General features: G+C 41.6%; 2 protein-coding genes across 4 annotated transcripts; both read right to left on the bottom strand.

Annotated features, from left to right (window-relative positions):
- Positions 1–4: 4 nt before the first annotated feature.
- ccdc28b (coiled-coil domain containing 28B) lies at positions 5–6,105 on the bottom strand. Of its 2 annotated transcripts, none has more exons than XM_071498150.1 (6): positions 5,878–6,105; positions 4,241–4,553; positions 3,893–4,062; positions 3,492–3,646; positions 1,764–1,786; positions 5–1,631 (listed from the first exon to the last, which is right to left on the bottom strand). In XM_071498150.1, the coding sequence occupies exons 2-6, from the start codon at positions 4,474–4,476 to the stop codon at positions 1,577–1,579; spliced, it is 639 nt and encodes a 212-aa protein (XP_071354251.1). In that variant the 5' UTR covers positions 4,477–4,553; positions 5,878–6,105; the 3' UTR covers positions 5–1,576. The 2 variants fall into 2 exon arrangements, with proteins under 2 accessions (XP_071354251.1, XP_071354252.1); XM_071498151.1 differs by having other exon boundaries at positions 5,894–6,105.
- A 1,238-nt stretch (positions 6,106–7,343) lies between these two features.
- On the bottom strand, positions 7,344–11,448 carry tmem39b (transmembrane protein 39B). 2 transcript variants are annotated; one of them, XM_071498313.1, is made up of 9 exons: positions 11,270–11,448; positions 10,403–10,601; positions 10,064–10,283; positions 9,780–9,863; positions 9,242–9,396; positions 8,377–8,710; positions 8,077–8,264; positions 7,860–7,980; positions 7,344–7,717 (listed from the first exon to the last, which is right to left on the bottom strand). In XM_071498313.1, exons 2-9 carry the CDS (start codon positions 10,531–10,533, stop codon positions 7,484–7,486), a joined length of 1,467 nt encoding a protein of 488 aa, XP_071354414.1. In that variant the 5' UTR covers positions 10,534–10,601; positions 11,270–11,448; the 3' UTR covers positions 7,344–7,483. The 2 variants fall into 2 exon arrangements, with proteins under 2 accessions (XP_071354414.1, XP_071354415.1); XM_071498314.1 differs by lacking the exon at positions 11,270–11,448 and adding an exon at positions 10,939–11,141.
- Between the last annotated feature and the right edge of the window lie 1,718 nt (positions 11,449–13,166).

Genomic DNA, 13,166 nt, shown 5'->3' with positions numbered 1-13,166 from the left:
CACCTTCCTTAAATTACCTTTATTCATGGGTACAGTGGCTGAATACACATGAGATTCTCTGTTGTTTTCTGTTGTTTTGACTGTGCCTGATTCATGTTGCATGTTGTGCAAAGCCAGGTTTCTGGTGAATTACCTCTCTTAATGTGTAAAATAAGAGAAGACAACTGACCGTAAAGACTCTTTGATGAACTAACCAGAATAAGAAATGTATCACATGTTCCAAGGCCTTGGAAAAGAGGTAGGCTTAGCAAGCAGTACAAAAGACTTGTTTTACATTTTTAATCACCGAATGCACCAATGCTTTGACATGCTTTGATGTTTTAGATTGAACACTAACATCACTTTAATTGGCTTGTCGTAGATTAAATATTATGGCCAAGTTACAGTGCTGCCAAGTTTGGCGTTAAACGCAATGCAAATCATAATTTCAGCCCCTAAAGCTTTAACTATGAAAGTAGCTGCCATTTTGAAATAGTACTGCAGAGATTTATGCCAGCTGCATTACTCTGTGGATGTGCGATACAACACAGTGTCACCAGAGACAAGTGAATGTCTTCCTGTGGCAGACTGGACAGACTCTGTGTAACCTACACGCTAAAAGTAGGGACATTTCAGTAGCAGGGTGGAGTAGTTTGTGCTTGGAGCAATACTGCTACTGGGCAGTATTTCATAAAAATAAAATCTAAAAGAAATCCTTAAGAAGCACTGACAAAATAGAGAGATCATCCTGCTTAAAGTAAATTATTTTAAACCATCAGTCTCAGCAAATACAGTAGACTGCACATTGGCAAAACATCATTAACTATTTTACATACAGCATAAGTTAATGAAACATACAGTTTTGAGCATTAGGTGTCCTCACATAGTCCCTTTAAAATAAGAAAGGGTCATCCAGATACTATTAAATCCAGTCTGTTTTCCAGTATTAAATGTTTTGCAAAGATATAAAAATGAGAGTGTGCATTCGGAATCATAGCAAAAGTGAAAACTCCCTTTAAACTTCAGAGCTAACCACAGTGGTGTTGTCAAGGGCCAAATACATTTGCTACTTGCTATTAAAGTATGGCTCATGTTTCTTACCTTTGTTGACAGAGACATATACCATCCAAAATATACAAAAATTAAACAGACATAACATGGAATATAACACAATATAAAGTCTTAAACCCTCACGAAATGTGCTTTTTGTAATGGAAAACAAAGAACCAACAACTACACTCACTTGGATTCAGTTATTTTTAACCAAATGATGTAACTACTAACTGAGTCCAAGCTAGTTGATGCCACAAAAATAAAAATGTTTTCTTCTCCTACAACTGGTAAGTGATCCCTCTCATCATTTCTTGTGCCATGAATGAGGGGTTTATGATTTTGGTTGAGTGTTCATTAAATGCTCGGCCGCTTTGAGTCACTGTATCGTTCCCTTGGCTTCACTGACCAAATGGAAAAAAATAGCCCCTCCTCCTGTGGATCTTTCCATTCTGTTACTAAGGCAGCTGGATCAACGCCATGGCAACCTGGACTGGTTAGATGTTGGGAGAAGATGAGTGGTCGCCATCCTCCACACCTCACTTTGTCAAGGACCAGATGTCTTGGGCATGTCCTGGTTCTCAGCCAAGTGGAGCTTTTGTCTGAATGCGAACACATTAAGGATTCACACAGAAGGACTTTGTACTGAAAACAGATTATTTAAATCCAGTGTCTGCGCCTGGAGAGCACGGTGACTGCCATAAATAAACAGATGTTTAATTAGGAAAGGATACATCGAGGTGCTGAGTTCCTCCAGCTGTGGAAACAAGTGAACAAATGGATGAGAGATTGTATTGAAAATAGAACCAGACAAAAATAGAAACTGCAGTGCACTAACCGCTAAAATTGATCACATTACATAACAGCCTGTGTGTCACATCAATATTTGAATTAAATTCCCATTGTTCAATTACAATGTTTACAAAAACAAATGGTCATCTTCCCTTAACTACACAAAGGAAAGTCACTTCACGGCCCATCTGGCACAGTTATCGACTGCTGCTACGGCGAGCAAGTATTCCTGGCAGCAGTGTCTGTAATGAGCTGAAGGCTTTTTCTCACCTCCCTCACACACAACACTGCAACTTCCCCACAGCGAGCATACCAGCCCCAGGCGTGGGTAACTAGGAGCCACACAACACACTAACAATAGAAACTCTTTCAAGGCATTCTTTGACTGCACATCACTGTTTGGGCTGGATAATATTTAATATTCGGACAAACTAGCAGCTCAGCAAAGCATTGAACAATTTAAATATGATTAAGAACAACATTCACACGCTTCGGTATACAGAATTGTATTTAGAAAAATATCAAAATTGAATGCAATCAGTGAGTAGAAAAAAGTTGGGGAAATGGGTTGTGATATGCTGATGTAAAGTGTCTGACAAACACTTCATATAGTCCATCAAACTAGTCACAATCTGGATTTCTATGCCTGCCTGAGGGTCGTTTCTAAAGATGGTTTGCTTTATTATTGACATTTAAAGGGGTACTCCAGTGATTTATTATTGCACCTTCACAAAGTTAGGGATCTCACAAGAGACAGATTTCTTTCAAGAAAAATGCTCAGGATTGAGCCAGCAGAGACCAAGATATCTTCATTTTTAGTCCCTAATCAACTTCCAAAAAAGTAGGATTCTATATTTCCTATAATGCAACTTAAAGCCTCAGCAGGTAACTTTTCTCTATATGTTTGGATGCTTTTAATTTCCAGAACTTTTATATAATAGCTTTAACCCCATTTTTCACTAGATCCTCCTTGCTTCCTAAATGGCTACTTATTTTAAATCCCACATCTCTAGATTTGTAAGTAAAATATAAAATAAAAAGTCCTATACCCAGTCTAAGATAACCCCGATAACATCATCACTGCTGTTTTTCCAAACTTTTTTGAAAACTCCTCCAGAGCAACAAGACATCAACCAACTGTAGGCTGTGTAATATTCTGCGTAAACTTTATGTACGGAGTTCCCCATTAACAGCGTTTTACTTTACAATCAAGCCAAGAGCTTCAGCCATCGTTACGTTGACAATACAAGAGGTTACAATAAGCCTTCAGAGCAGCCCGGACAATACAGTGACTCATTATGGGAAACTTCAGTAGAAGAAAAGAGTCTCCACTGGAGACAGCTCTTGACAAGTAAATGAATGAAGTTTGATGCTGAACTCAACATTTTTTCTAGACTGGTGAGTAAACAGTCGTTAATGCTAATGTTGGCTACGCATCAAAAGCAAAACTTAAAAATAGCTCTAGTCAGTCAGCACTTGACAATCTGTGAAATCTGCAGTGAAATCCGCTTCACTCTGTTTCGAGGAACTGATAACCCACCTAAACTAGAGCAGGCTTTTTCAGCAGAGAGCTATGACATTTATGTCACATGATGTTGTTTCGGTGGCTTGACAGAGACGGCACACGTACTGATCTCTTGACTCTTTGCTGGTCTGTGGTTTGTGCTTACATTACTGAGCAGGTGCTCCAGGTTGTGGTCCGAGGCACACTTCCTCTGGTCCTCTGAGAGCTCCTCCACATGGCTGTCGAGGCTGAAGTGCAATCGCGCCAGCTTCTCCTGCATCTCACGCACATGCTCCAGCTGCTCAAAGGAGCAAACCTTACCTAGAAAACGGAGGGGTTGAACCAGACAGATGTGACTTCACTACAGCACAAAGTGTGATCTCTTCTTTTTGAAGGGGGATTACAGCAAAGTCAGAGGCATTTCCATAGCAGCAGATGTTTAAAAATAGCTCCACTGCTATTTGATTTCAGTCTGATTCATGTAACAAAGGCACTTTTCAACTGGCTTTATTTTCAGGCCGTAACAGAATATTCCCTCAGTGGCCCATCTAATCAAGGTTATCTTACCGAAAGCCTGTAGTTTGCCTGAGTGGAAGTCATTGAGGAGGTTGAGAAGCCCTCCCTCCATCTCTCTCACATCAGAGACATCCGTGAGAAAGGAGTGCTGCAAGGGTGAAGACTGGACTACTTTACTGGGCCCTGCTGGCTGGGGGGCCCTGGGCTTCTCCTTGTGGGGCCTTAGAAAAAACAAAACAAAACATCACGATCACTAGCAACCTGCCTCCTCTATTTCTGCTCTTTCCCAGAGGGTCTTTAATTGTTTTGGAAAACAAATGATAGGACAAAAAAAAAAAAAAAAGCAAAATGCATTGCAGCAGGTTCTGGAGGATCTTCCTGTTACTCCTAGATACAAACCTGGTGGTCTTTGGTGGAGCTACGACGGCTGTGAACACCTCTTTGGGCTGTCCCGGTGCACCTATGGACCTCTTGTACTTGCCTCTGTTCTTGGGGGAGGGAGGCTGCGGCAGGCCGAGGGAGAAGGTGGCACTTTTGCTGGCAGGCAGGACGGAGAGTTTGCGGGGGTTGATGGGGGGAGGAGGGGGCTGCGGGAGAGACACCTTTGGGCTGCGCTTCTTGCGCTTGTCTTCCATTATTTTTTGTTTTTTAGGTGAAGCCCTCTGGGGCAAGATGAGGTGGCACTCACTGCCTGGCTGGTGCACGGGATGTCCTGCAACAACAAAGGTAGGAAGTTCAAAAGCAGCAGCCTTCCCTTCTCTAAGAAAAGGGCTCTATGGAGGACACGGACTGTGCCAAAATTAGTGCTGCCGCTCAGGATTTTCTACACTGCAGAAAAAAAGCATTTAGTGATGGCTTCATTAGCTTAACAGCATCCCTGTTTAATCTCAGGGGGATTACAGTATATCTGATAAAAAAAAAAATTTAAATCCAAATCAACAGTGGGAGTTACTACAATCTAACAAGAAGTAACAGTAAGGAAGAGTATACCACTAACCTACCTGCCTAAATGGGATTGCATTACAGTGTCATTTTCAATGAAAGCAATTTCCTGCTTTTGCTTCCCTGGTGCAAATAGTGGGAGTGAAACAGTAGCCTAGAAAAATATTTTTAGAGCAGCCTCAAAGTGGAAAGACCTTGGAGAGTGTGTGTGAAGTGAGGGAGGGCGCATGAGTGTTTTGAGTGCATTTTCAAACCCAACAAAACAAAATCAAAGAAAGCTGCTGCTGCTGCTGTCTTTGTTTTAATGCTTTACAACATGAGTGAAGTGCACAGATAGACAACTGCTCGGGCTGCTGCACAAAGATGCAGTGCAGGACTCCTTACAGCACCCTGTGGCATGTTACACAGATGCACCTAATGTACATCACTTCCAAACAAATGGCTGAATGAGAAAATCAATATGCTGCATTCTTACTGAGCCTTATCTATGGTGGATCAGTGCAGTTTAAAGCCTTTACCCCTATCTATTTACACTAAGCAACTAGAAAAATAGGAACATCTTTACAATGCAGGGTAACCCAACAAAACATCCAGTACAAAAATATTACATAAATTAAGTTCCACAAAGATGTAATAGTATTACAAGTCTTGGATTGCACTGATTTCCACCTTATTCTTATGTGTTTTGGTAGTTTTGCTGTGGGTTTTAGTGCCATATAACCCGCAGCAGCAGAGCTATTGTTTATGGCATGTCATTATGAGGCCAGGTGGCTATGTCAACGCTGTTATAACCTCTGTACAGAGCCGAAATAACGCTTCATCGCGTTACAACAAATGAAATGATGTTAAAACAACTGAACACTGCGCCAGCCTCCGCTCAAAGTAGAATCCAAAGATGGCCACTACATCCATACACAAAGCCAACTTTATACGCCTGAACCCCCCCTTTCACTTGGATCATATCAGTGCTGCAGAATATGTCATTTGGGGACAATTAGCAGTCAGTGGTCTGTTACACCACACGGTTAAATTCAGTGCGGGAGAAGACGCGCAGACCACATTCATCGGCTACGACCGACACAAATAAGACTTACCGAATCAATTACGCACCAGAGAGCAAACCGGCCGGGCGCAGCGTCGCATTTCTCCCTCCGAGGTTCAAAACGTCCAAGTACAGCCGATGTGAGGTAACCTTTATAAACCACGATGAGGTCAAATTGCCCGTTGCTGCAGTCGTGTGAATCACTGATGAAATGTAAAGCGCGGCATCGATGCGCTCGGCTCTTGCGGAGCCGTCGTCTTTATCCCTCTTAAAGGGCCAGTCCGCGCCTCGCCGGGGGGGGGGGGGGGGTCAACAGGGTGCCGTGTCCTGCTCAGCACCCATCAGCTGCTCACGGATCTCTGCTAATAACCTGCTCGTATCTCTGTTATTATAGGCGGGAGGGTTTTGTCTGTATACAGTTACTTTGTGCCTGCAGATGTTACAACCAGGCCACACGGTGACGCCAGTGTCCTGCAGCTGTCTGTCCGCATCTGTCTCACCGACATCCTGACAGATGAGTGTTGTTGATAAATAAGGGAAATCCTTTACTCCTGGTGAGTGGCTTTCCTGGTAACTTAAAGGGCCATGCCAGTGATTTTACACATAGACAGGTGTACCATTTATGGACACAGGCTGCCTGTGAAAACAGTTGTTTAAGGCCTTCTGTCAAGTTAATTTTATTTTTCTTTACTGTTATTGTACACAGTTGTATTATAATTATGTATAAGAACACCCTCCAAAGAGTCTCACAACCTAAAGGGAAGTGGAGTTTGATAAACAGAGACATTACCCAGGCAGTGGGGTTCTAATATAATATTTCCTTTTGTATAAGTCTGGTTTGCATTATGGGATTGTAAGAATCTGGATTTTTTTTGTAGACACACATTCTGTAGTGACTTTAACTCCAGGATATCTCGGTCCTCTGTTGCATGGTTTTGCACATTTACACATTGCAAAATCTGTCTCAAGCACAACCACCAGATTTATCAAAAGTGCAACACTATGGATGGAGAGAGGCCATGGGGATTGGACTTTCAGTTTGAGATAAGGGCCTGGTTTCCAGTCACTCAACTTAATTTCTTTCTTTGGATCATATGACTGACAGAGTGTAGCCTGATGGGACAGCTGTCTAATTGAGTGTTCAAGTAATAAGTTTGGTGTCTGGATGTCACCAATCCAAGCTTGAGCATTTTTTTATTCAGCTAGATGGTTTTAAAATGATAATGTGTAAATGCTATGACTTCAGTTGAATTTCAACATCTAATACTCAGTGTTAATACGATTCAGATCCTTACAGTCTGTCTTTGCCTCCATATCAATACTAAATTGTAGCAAAAACCCAACAAATATTGTTGGTCAGAGACTGTACATTTAAGATGACCAAGTTTCCAGCAGTGAAGGGTAAGTTAGTGCTACATGTCATCTGAAATTTGCACCTATTTGCTATTACAAGTTTCATTTTTGAGAAACAGAGGCCTCTTGTGGTGAGAATGGAAACATCTTTAAGAACAACAAACCTTTAAAGTAATACAAAAATATTTCTTTTTATTATGGCAGAACAGAACACAAACGTGACACAAAATGCAGTTTATAAAATACAGAGCTCTTAGGCATGTTCGTCTTGTTCCAAAGTGAATGTGACCGATAATAACTTAAGTCTAACTGACTTTCTGGTCTGATGAGCTGTTTGAGTATGAGTAGGCCTTTCCTAGGACTATTCTGTCTCTGAGAAGTTTGAAGAAGGCATAGTAGTTGCTGAAAAGAATCAGAGCCAGCGATATTGTCTGATGCCACTTTTCTGAGCATATCAGTGAGTACAGCTGGTAGAATATCATCGCACCTTCCAGGATGATGAGTATGTTGAGTATTCGTAGAGGCCTGTTGAAGAAGAACTAGAGGATAGAAAAAGACAAGATGCTGTAAGTCTGTCCAAATAGCTGCCTTTTTAAAATGCTACACATATTTTACAAAATTGACTATGTCAACACAGGCTCTCTGAAATTCCACAGGACCTTATCATTTAGGAATACTCACATAGAAGCGATAATGGGACACATCTGATGGAACTGCAACATTATAGTGGCCCATGGCCTTGTAGACATTTTTATTATGTTTGACCAGGACTCCCTGTGGCCACATGTATTCTTCTGTCCATCTGTGCAAAATGAGGTACAGGAGTGAGATGAGAACTTGACTCAACTTAAATCCAACTGGGCCTAAAGCCCAGGAATAAACTAAGTGCAATACATACATGTGCTGAAGGACGTTGGAGCAGAGCGAGGGGTCTACTTTCTGCCAGCAGCCCAGGTGAGCCGCAGCTTTGTGAAGCAGGTCACAGTATCGAGGTGGCAACAAGTGCCTCATGAGGATGACTGACGTACTGACTGACACCAGGATGAATAGTTCACAAGACCAGCGCTTGTCCACATACTGTGTACTCTGAAGGAAAATACACAGTTGGAAAGATGTTAAGACTTTGAGAAGCGTTATCAAAACATAATGAATGGTTAAATTACCCTTTGAAAAGACTCCAAGTCCAACACTTTCTCACCTTGACAAACCATACAGGTACAAAGGCCACATAGTAAGCACTGAGCATCGAGCTGACCAGCACCTCCTTCATCCTCCAGTTGAAATCCATTTTCAGGTACTCCACCTCCTTGCGGATGAGGTCTGGGGAGAGGCAGCAGGCATGTGTTGGCATGGCCTGGACACCATACAGCTGGCTGGTGTGCTGCTTCCACGTCTCCTTCAGCACAGTCAGGTAGTCCCTGCCCCGGCCCATGCTGCCCACCTCCTTGGAGCCGATGCTGGCGATGGGTGAGAGCGGACCTGCTCTCCGGAAGTCACAGTTCAGCCGAAAGAACGGAATATACATCCCAAATCTGTAGGATACAATGACTAAAATTAACTTCTGCTGGACCTGAGGCCCTCCTTGTAGATGGAATGACACCACTACAGCCAGAGTAGTATTGCCAAATCTAGATAAGGAATGAGCAATTTATATTTGTCTTATTAATTAAGAACTTAATTATTGTGTCATAATGACACAAAAATTATCTATATCCATAGCATATAATGAAAAACCTCATTTAGATTAACTTCAAATGTGGCCACCTTCACAGTCTGTCGACTGCTTGCTAAGTGATTTACTACAGCCACCCACGCTGAGCAGCATCCAAACTGCATAAGCTCTCAAGCCTGCCAGGAAATGATGGGTACATTATTCTAGCGCGATTTCAAGGTTATAAATATTTCATAAACCAAATGTTATTTGCAGTGTTTCAACTAAAGGCTTCACAACAATACTCAAAAGATAAATGCCTAGCATAAAGCACAAACAAGATTTAAATGATCACTTTCATCATGTAGCTGGTATGAATATGAGCCTCTTTGTTCTTCCTTAAGATACTTACGGGTAGCAGAGGAAGAGAAGGCTGAGTACAGAATAAGTTCTGAAGAGATAAATAAGGGAGCGGCACAAGCTCCAGCCTGTCAGCGTTAGCACAGCAAACCGAGCCATCACCAAAAAGATTGAATGAGGGAAGGAGAGTTTCCCGCTCTGTGATGCCTGGAGGAGATAAGAAGTGGGAGACAGACATACAAGCATATTGCATTATTGTATTAAACCTTTATTTGCCATAGAAAAACAATCAAAGACATACACAAGAAAGAGACAAACAGAAAATAAGCAAAAATTCATGAGCATAACTCTTCAAAAGCAAAGGGTGCAGTGTTTTCTGAGAATTTCTGAAGGTGATTAAGATTTGTAAACACAGTGCAAGACCAGTTTCACATGTTTTAGTATTTGTAGCAGCTTTGCTTTTATTGTCATATGCAGAATAACAGAAGTTGAGCTAATGTTTGTTTTCAAACTTTATAAAAAGCCACAGATCCACGTGTGGAAAAATATTTCAATCTAGAAAAGGTTGAAGTCAAAAATAGATGTCTTACCTCTTTAACAATTGCTGCAATTAACCTCCTTGCCAGTATGATGATTGTGAACACCAGCATGTTATAATCAATAAGGTGAAAATTCTGTAAATAAACATTGATTCAGGATTACTGCTCCAACTCTTCACATACATGTCACTTTAGTTTGTCAACATGAATAAGTACCCAAACACACCAGTTACAGCAAAACAAACTTCAAAAACAATAGAGAGGCCATAAACAACTAATAAAAAATGCTCCCATAATTAACATGAACGGTAAACACCTGACCACTGAGGACTCACCAGTGATGTGTGTGAGGGAGGGTGTGATGGGGGGTACCACCATACAGTCTTGTAGATGTTGACATAGTGAACAAACAGGGCAATGAGGTGGCAGAAGAAAAGATGGAGCTCAAACAGCACGTTACAATCCACAGACAACTCTGGGATCTTGCAGTGCTTCAGAGGAACCACCGTCTGAGCAGCCAGCGGGGGGCTGGACATGCATGTTCCTGACCCATTCCTGCAGACAAAACAGAAGGCTCAGAAAATCCTGAAGAAACCTTTATAAAGCATTTTTTATCATGCATGCTGCAGCCCAGACGAGTGTGTTCAGGAGCAGTGCATCCGAGCCTGACTTACCTCGTACGAGATCGCACCCCTGTGACGGGGGAACTGGTCGAGTGGTTGCCATTGCTGACCGAGCCTGGTTCATTGCTGAGTGGAGGTCTGCAGTACGTGGTACGATTTGCCCCTCTCCTTCCACCAGCCATTGCAGACACACCTACGGCTCACTTCTCTCTGCTACACGTTTAAATTTTGTGATCTCTCTCCTTTGTACCTGTTCAGAAGAAGGAGCAAAGTCAGACAGACAGAGGCAGGGAGGAACATGAAACATATTTGTTATAATACTTACAAAGTAATGGGTATAAATGATTTGTATCAATTTCTTGTATGTATGAAGTAGGATGGAATTTCCTAGCACAGCATCAGTGGTGAAATGTTATCAGTGATTGGATTTGACACAGAGCTGATAATGAAGGGAGTGGTGCAAAGACCCAAAACAAACACAACAGAAATACTTCCTTTAAATCTTTACATCTGACCACCAACGAAAACAAACAGTTCAAATGACCTGCTTCAATTCTCCGTCATAAATACACAACACAAACTTTTACCGTTAAACAACTTTGCACCAGCTGCATAGCAACCCCTAATATGGTGCAAGTTTCACGGAAGCTGGTATGACAAGCTAGCTTCTTAGCTGCACTTCCCGGGTCAAATATCGCTTAAGAGCCGCTTATATTTAAGACATGTGGCTGCAGCCGAAAACAGCGTGGGCCTATACAATGAGGGACGGACTCCAGTGTGTCCGCCGAGACCATGCTTCAATAAATACAAAGATTGAGGCCTAGGCTAGCAGTATCTCTGGCTAGCTAGCTAGCTAGCTAGCTAGCTTCCAACCAGCCTACCAACCAAACAGGCAGGACGAGAAAAATGTAAGCTTACCAGCGACAGCGTCTGTTAGATGCTGCTCTGTCGCATAGATAATGGTTCAAACGCAATAAATCTTCAGGATATTCGTTGAAATTTCACTGAAATCTGCGAAGACACTCATTGTTGATGTGAAAGTAGCCGCTGATACGTGGGGGCGCGGATATGCCTGAGACCTGTGGGAGGAGAGTCGTTTAAAGGGACATTCCGTCCCAACGCGGAAGGTAAAGGAGGGAAAGCAATGCGCTTCGATGATAAATAATACACTTACACATCTTTGTGTTTCTTTGTAATACAGCTACAGTATCATGAAGTGACTGTTTTTCCCCACACCAGAGCTGCTAAAACTGAATATACTGAGCATATTATTCTAGTTGCAGTGTACTGAAGAGTGGCTTTGGTGCAACCTGTGCACCAACTGTAGATTGTATACTTTTGAAGTTTTGTAACTCATAAAGACATTTACTGCAGGAAGGTAGTACTTCTTGCTTTGATGTTGCACAAGGTTTATTATTTTGTCAGCTGCGTCCGAGTGTCCAACTCTAACACCATCCTGCTGAGTGCTACAGGATCTTTGGACTGTAATGGGCACTGGCACCAGGCCAGTGAAAGTTTCAACCCATAAACTTAATTTTATACACATGTGTGTCTGCATGGCCTTTGCATATTGAAGAAACATTTATAAACCCTGGCAAATCCTAACCTAATCAGTGCCATAAATTCATACTGGAAAAGGTATGTGTAATCTAATATTGTTATATCTGTTTTGGGCCACGTTCAAATATTGAAATGTATCTCAAAAGTTTACCAGATAAAGGTCACCACCGATGGCCACCACTTGCAGTGCCTCCTCTTGTCCTGATCACTGGTGCTATAGTGCCCTGCCTAGGAGCCTTCAGGCCTCTTTCACTGACCCACTCCCCAAAATTCAAGCCCAGACTCAGGCACAGAATTAAATGGGGGCTAAAACTTTGAACTTGGTATCAAGACCCGCTGTCTATCTGTAATCTCCTGATAAGGATGTACAGTATATAGTGTAAAACTTGACATGGTCCGTAAACCTGTTTTTCCTGAGTGTACAAGTAGCATGTAATTGAAAACAGCATGACTGCAGGAGTTTTTCTTGGGTGGATCTCACTCTAATGCTTATTGTTGTATGTGGAAAGTGGCAGAAAAATAAGTCCAAACAAGACAAAATACAGAAATAGGAAATAGGATTTTTATGCACATATACATTATACGACAAGACTGAAGAGCAAGACTGCATAAGGCAAAGCAAGTTTATTTATATGGCACAAATACACAATACTTGCGTACTTTACAAATGAGCAAATACAAGAACATAAAAGAAAAAAAATTAAACTAAATAAAAAAAAGAGATTAAAAGGAAAAAGAGTACATTCATTTAGAGAAAGTACAGTAAATTTGATCAGTTAACAAAGGAGATCACAGAACAACTGGGTTTTAAGTGTAGACTTGAAACTAAGTATAGTTGGAGCGTCCTTGAGGTCTTTGGAGTTGAACAGCATAGCAGCTAAAAGCTGCTTCACTTTAGTTCTGACTTTAGGTATTACTAACAGATTTCTCTCCTGTGATTTGTGTGGTTCAGCAGGTTCTGGTTCTGTCCCATGTTGTGATTTACCAAATGTACTGAAATCCAGTGGAAGGACTTGAGTATCAAAGTAAATGGTCAAATCTAGCAGCTGCATTTTGTGCAAGCAAAAGCCGTTTTGCTGGTTCTCCTAGGAAGGCCTTTGAAAAGACCATGACATTTCCCTGCTGGAAATAAAAGCATGAAGTTTTTTCTAAATCATGTTTTGAAATAAGTTAAGTTTGACTATGTTTTTGACATGGCAAAAAGCTTTTTTAGTTATTGCTTTCATTTGGTTTTTAATACTGAGACTTACTTAAT

The sequence above is a fragment of the Trachinotus anak genome, unplaced genomic scaffold (genome assembly GCF_046630095.1).
Source record: "Trachinotus anak isolate AG129_WGS33_773 ecotype Australia unplaced genomic scaffold, CSIRO_AGI_Tana_v1 ptg000015l, whole genome shotgun sequence".
NCBI classification, from domain to species: Eukaryota; Metazoa; Chordata; class Actinopteri; order Carangiformes; family Carangidae; genus Trachinotus; species Trachinotus anak.
The sequence above is the reverse complement of the archived record's forward strand: the minus strand, read 5'-3'. Positions and strand labels throughout refer to the sequence as shown.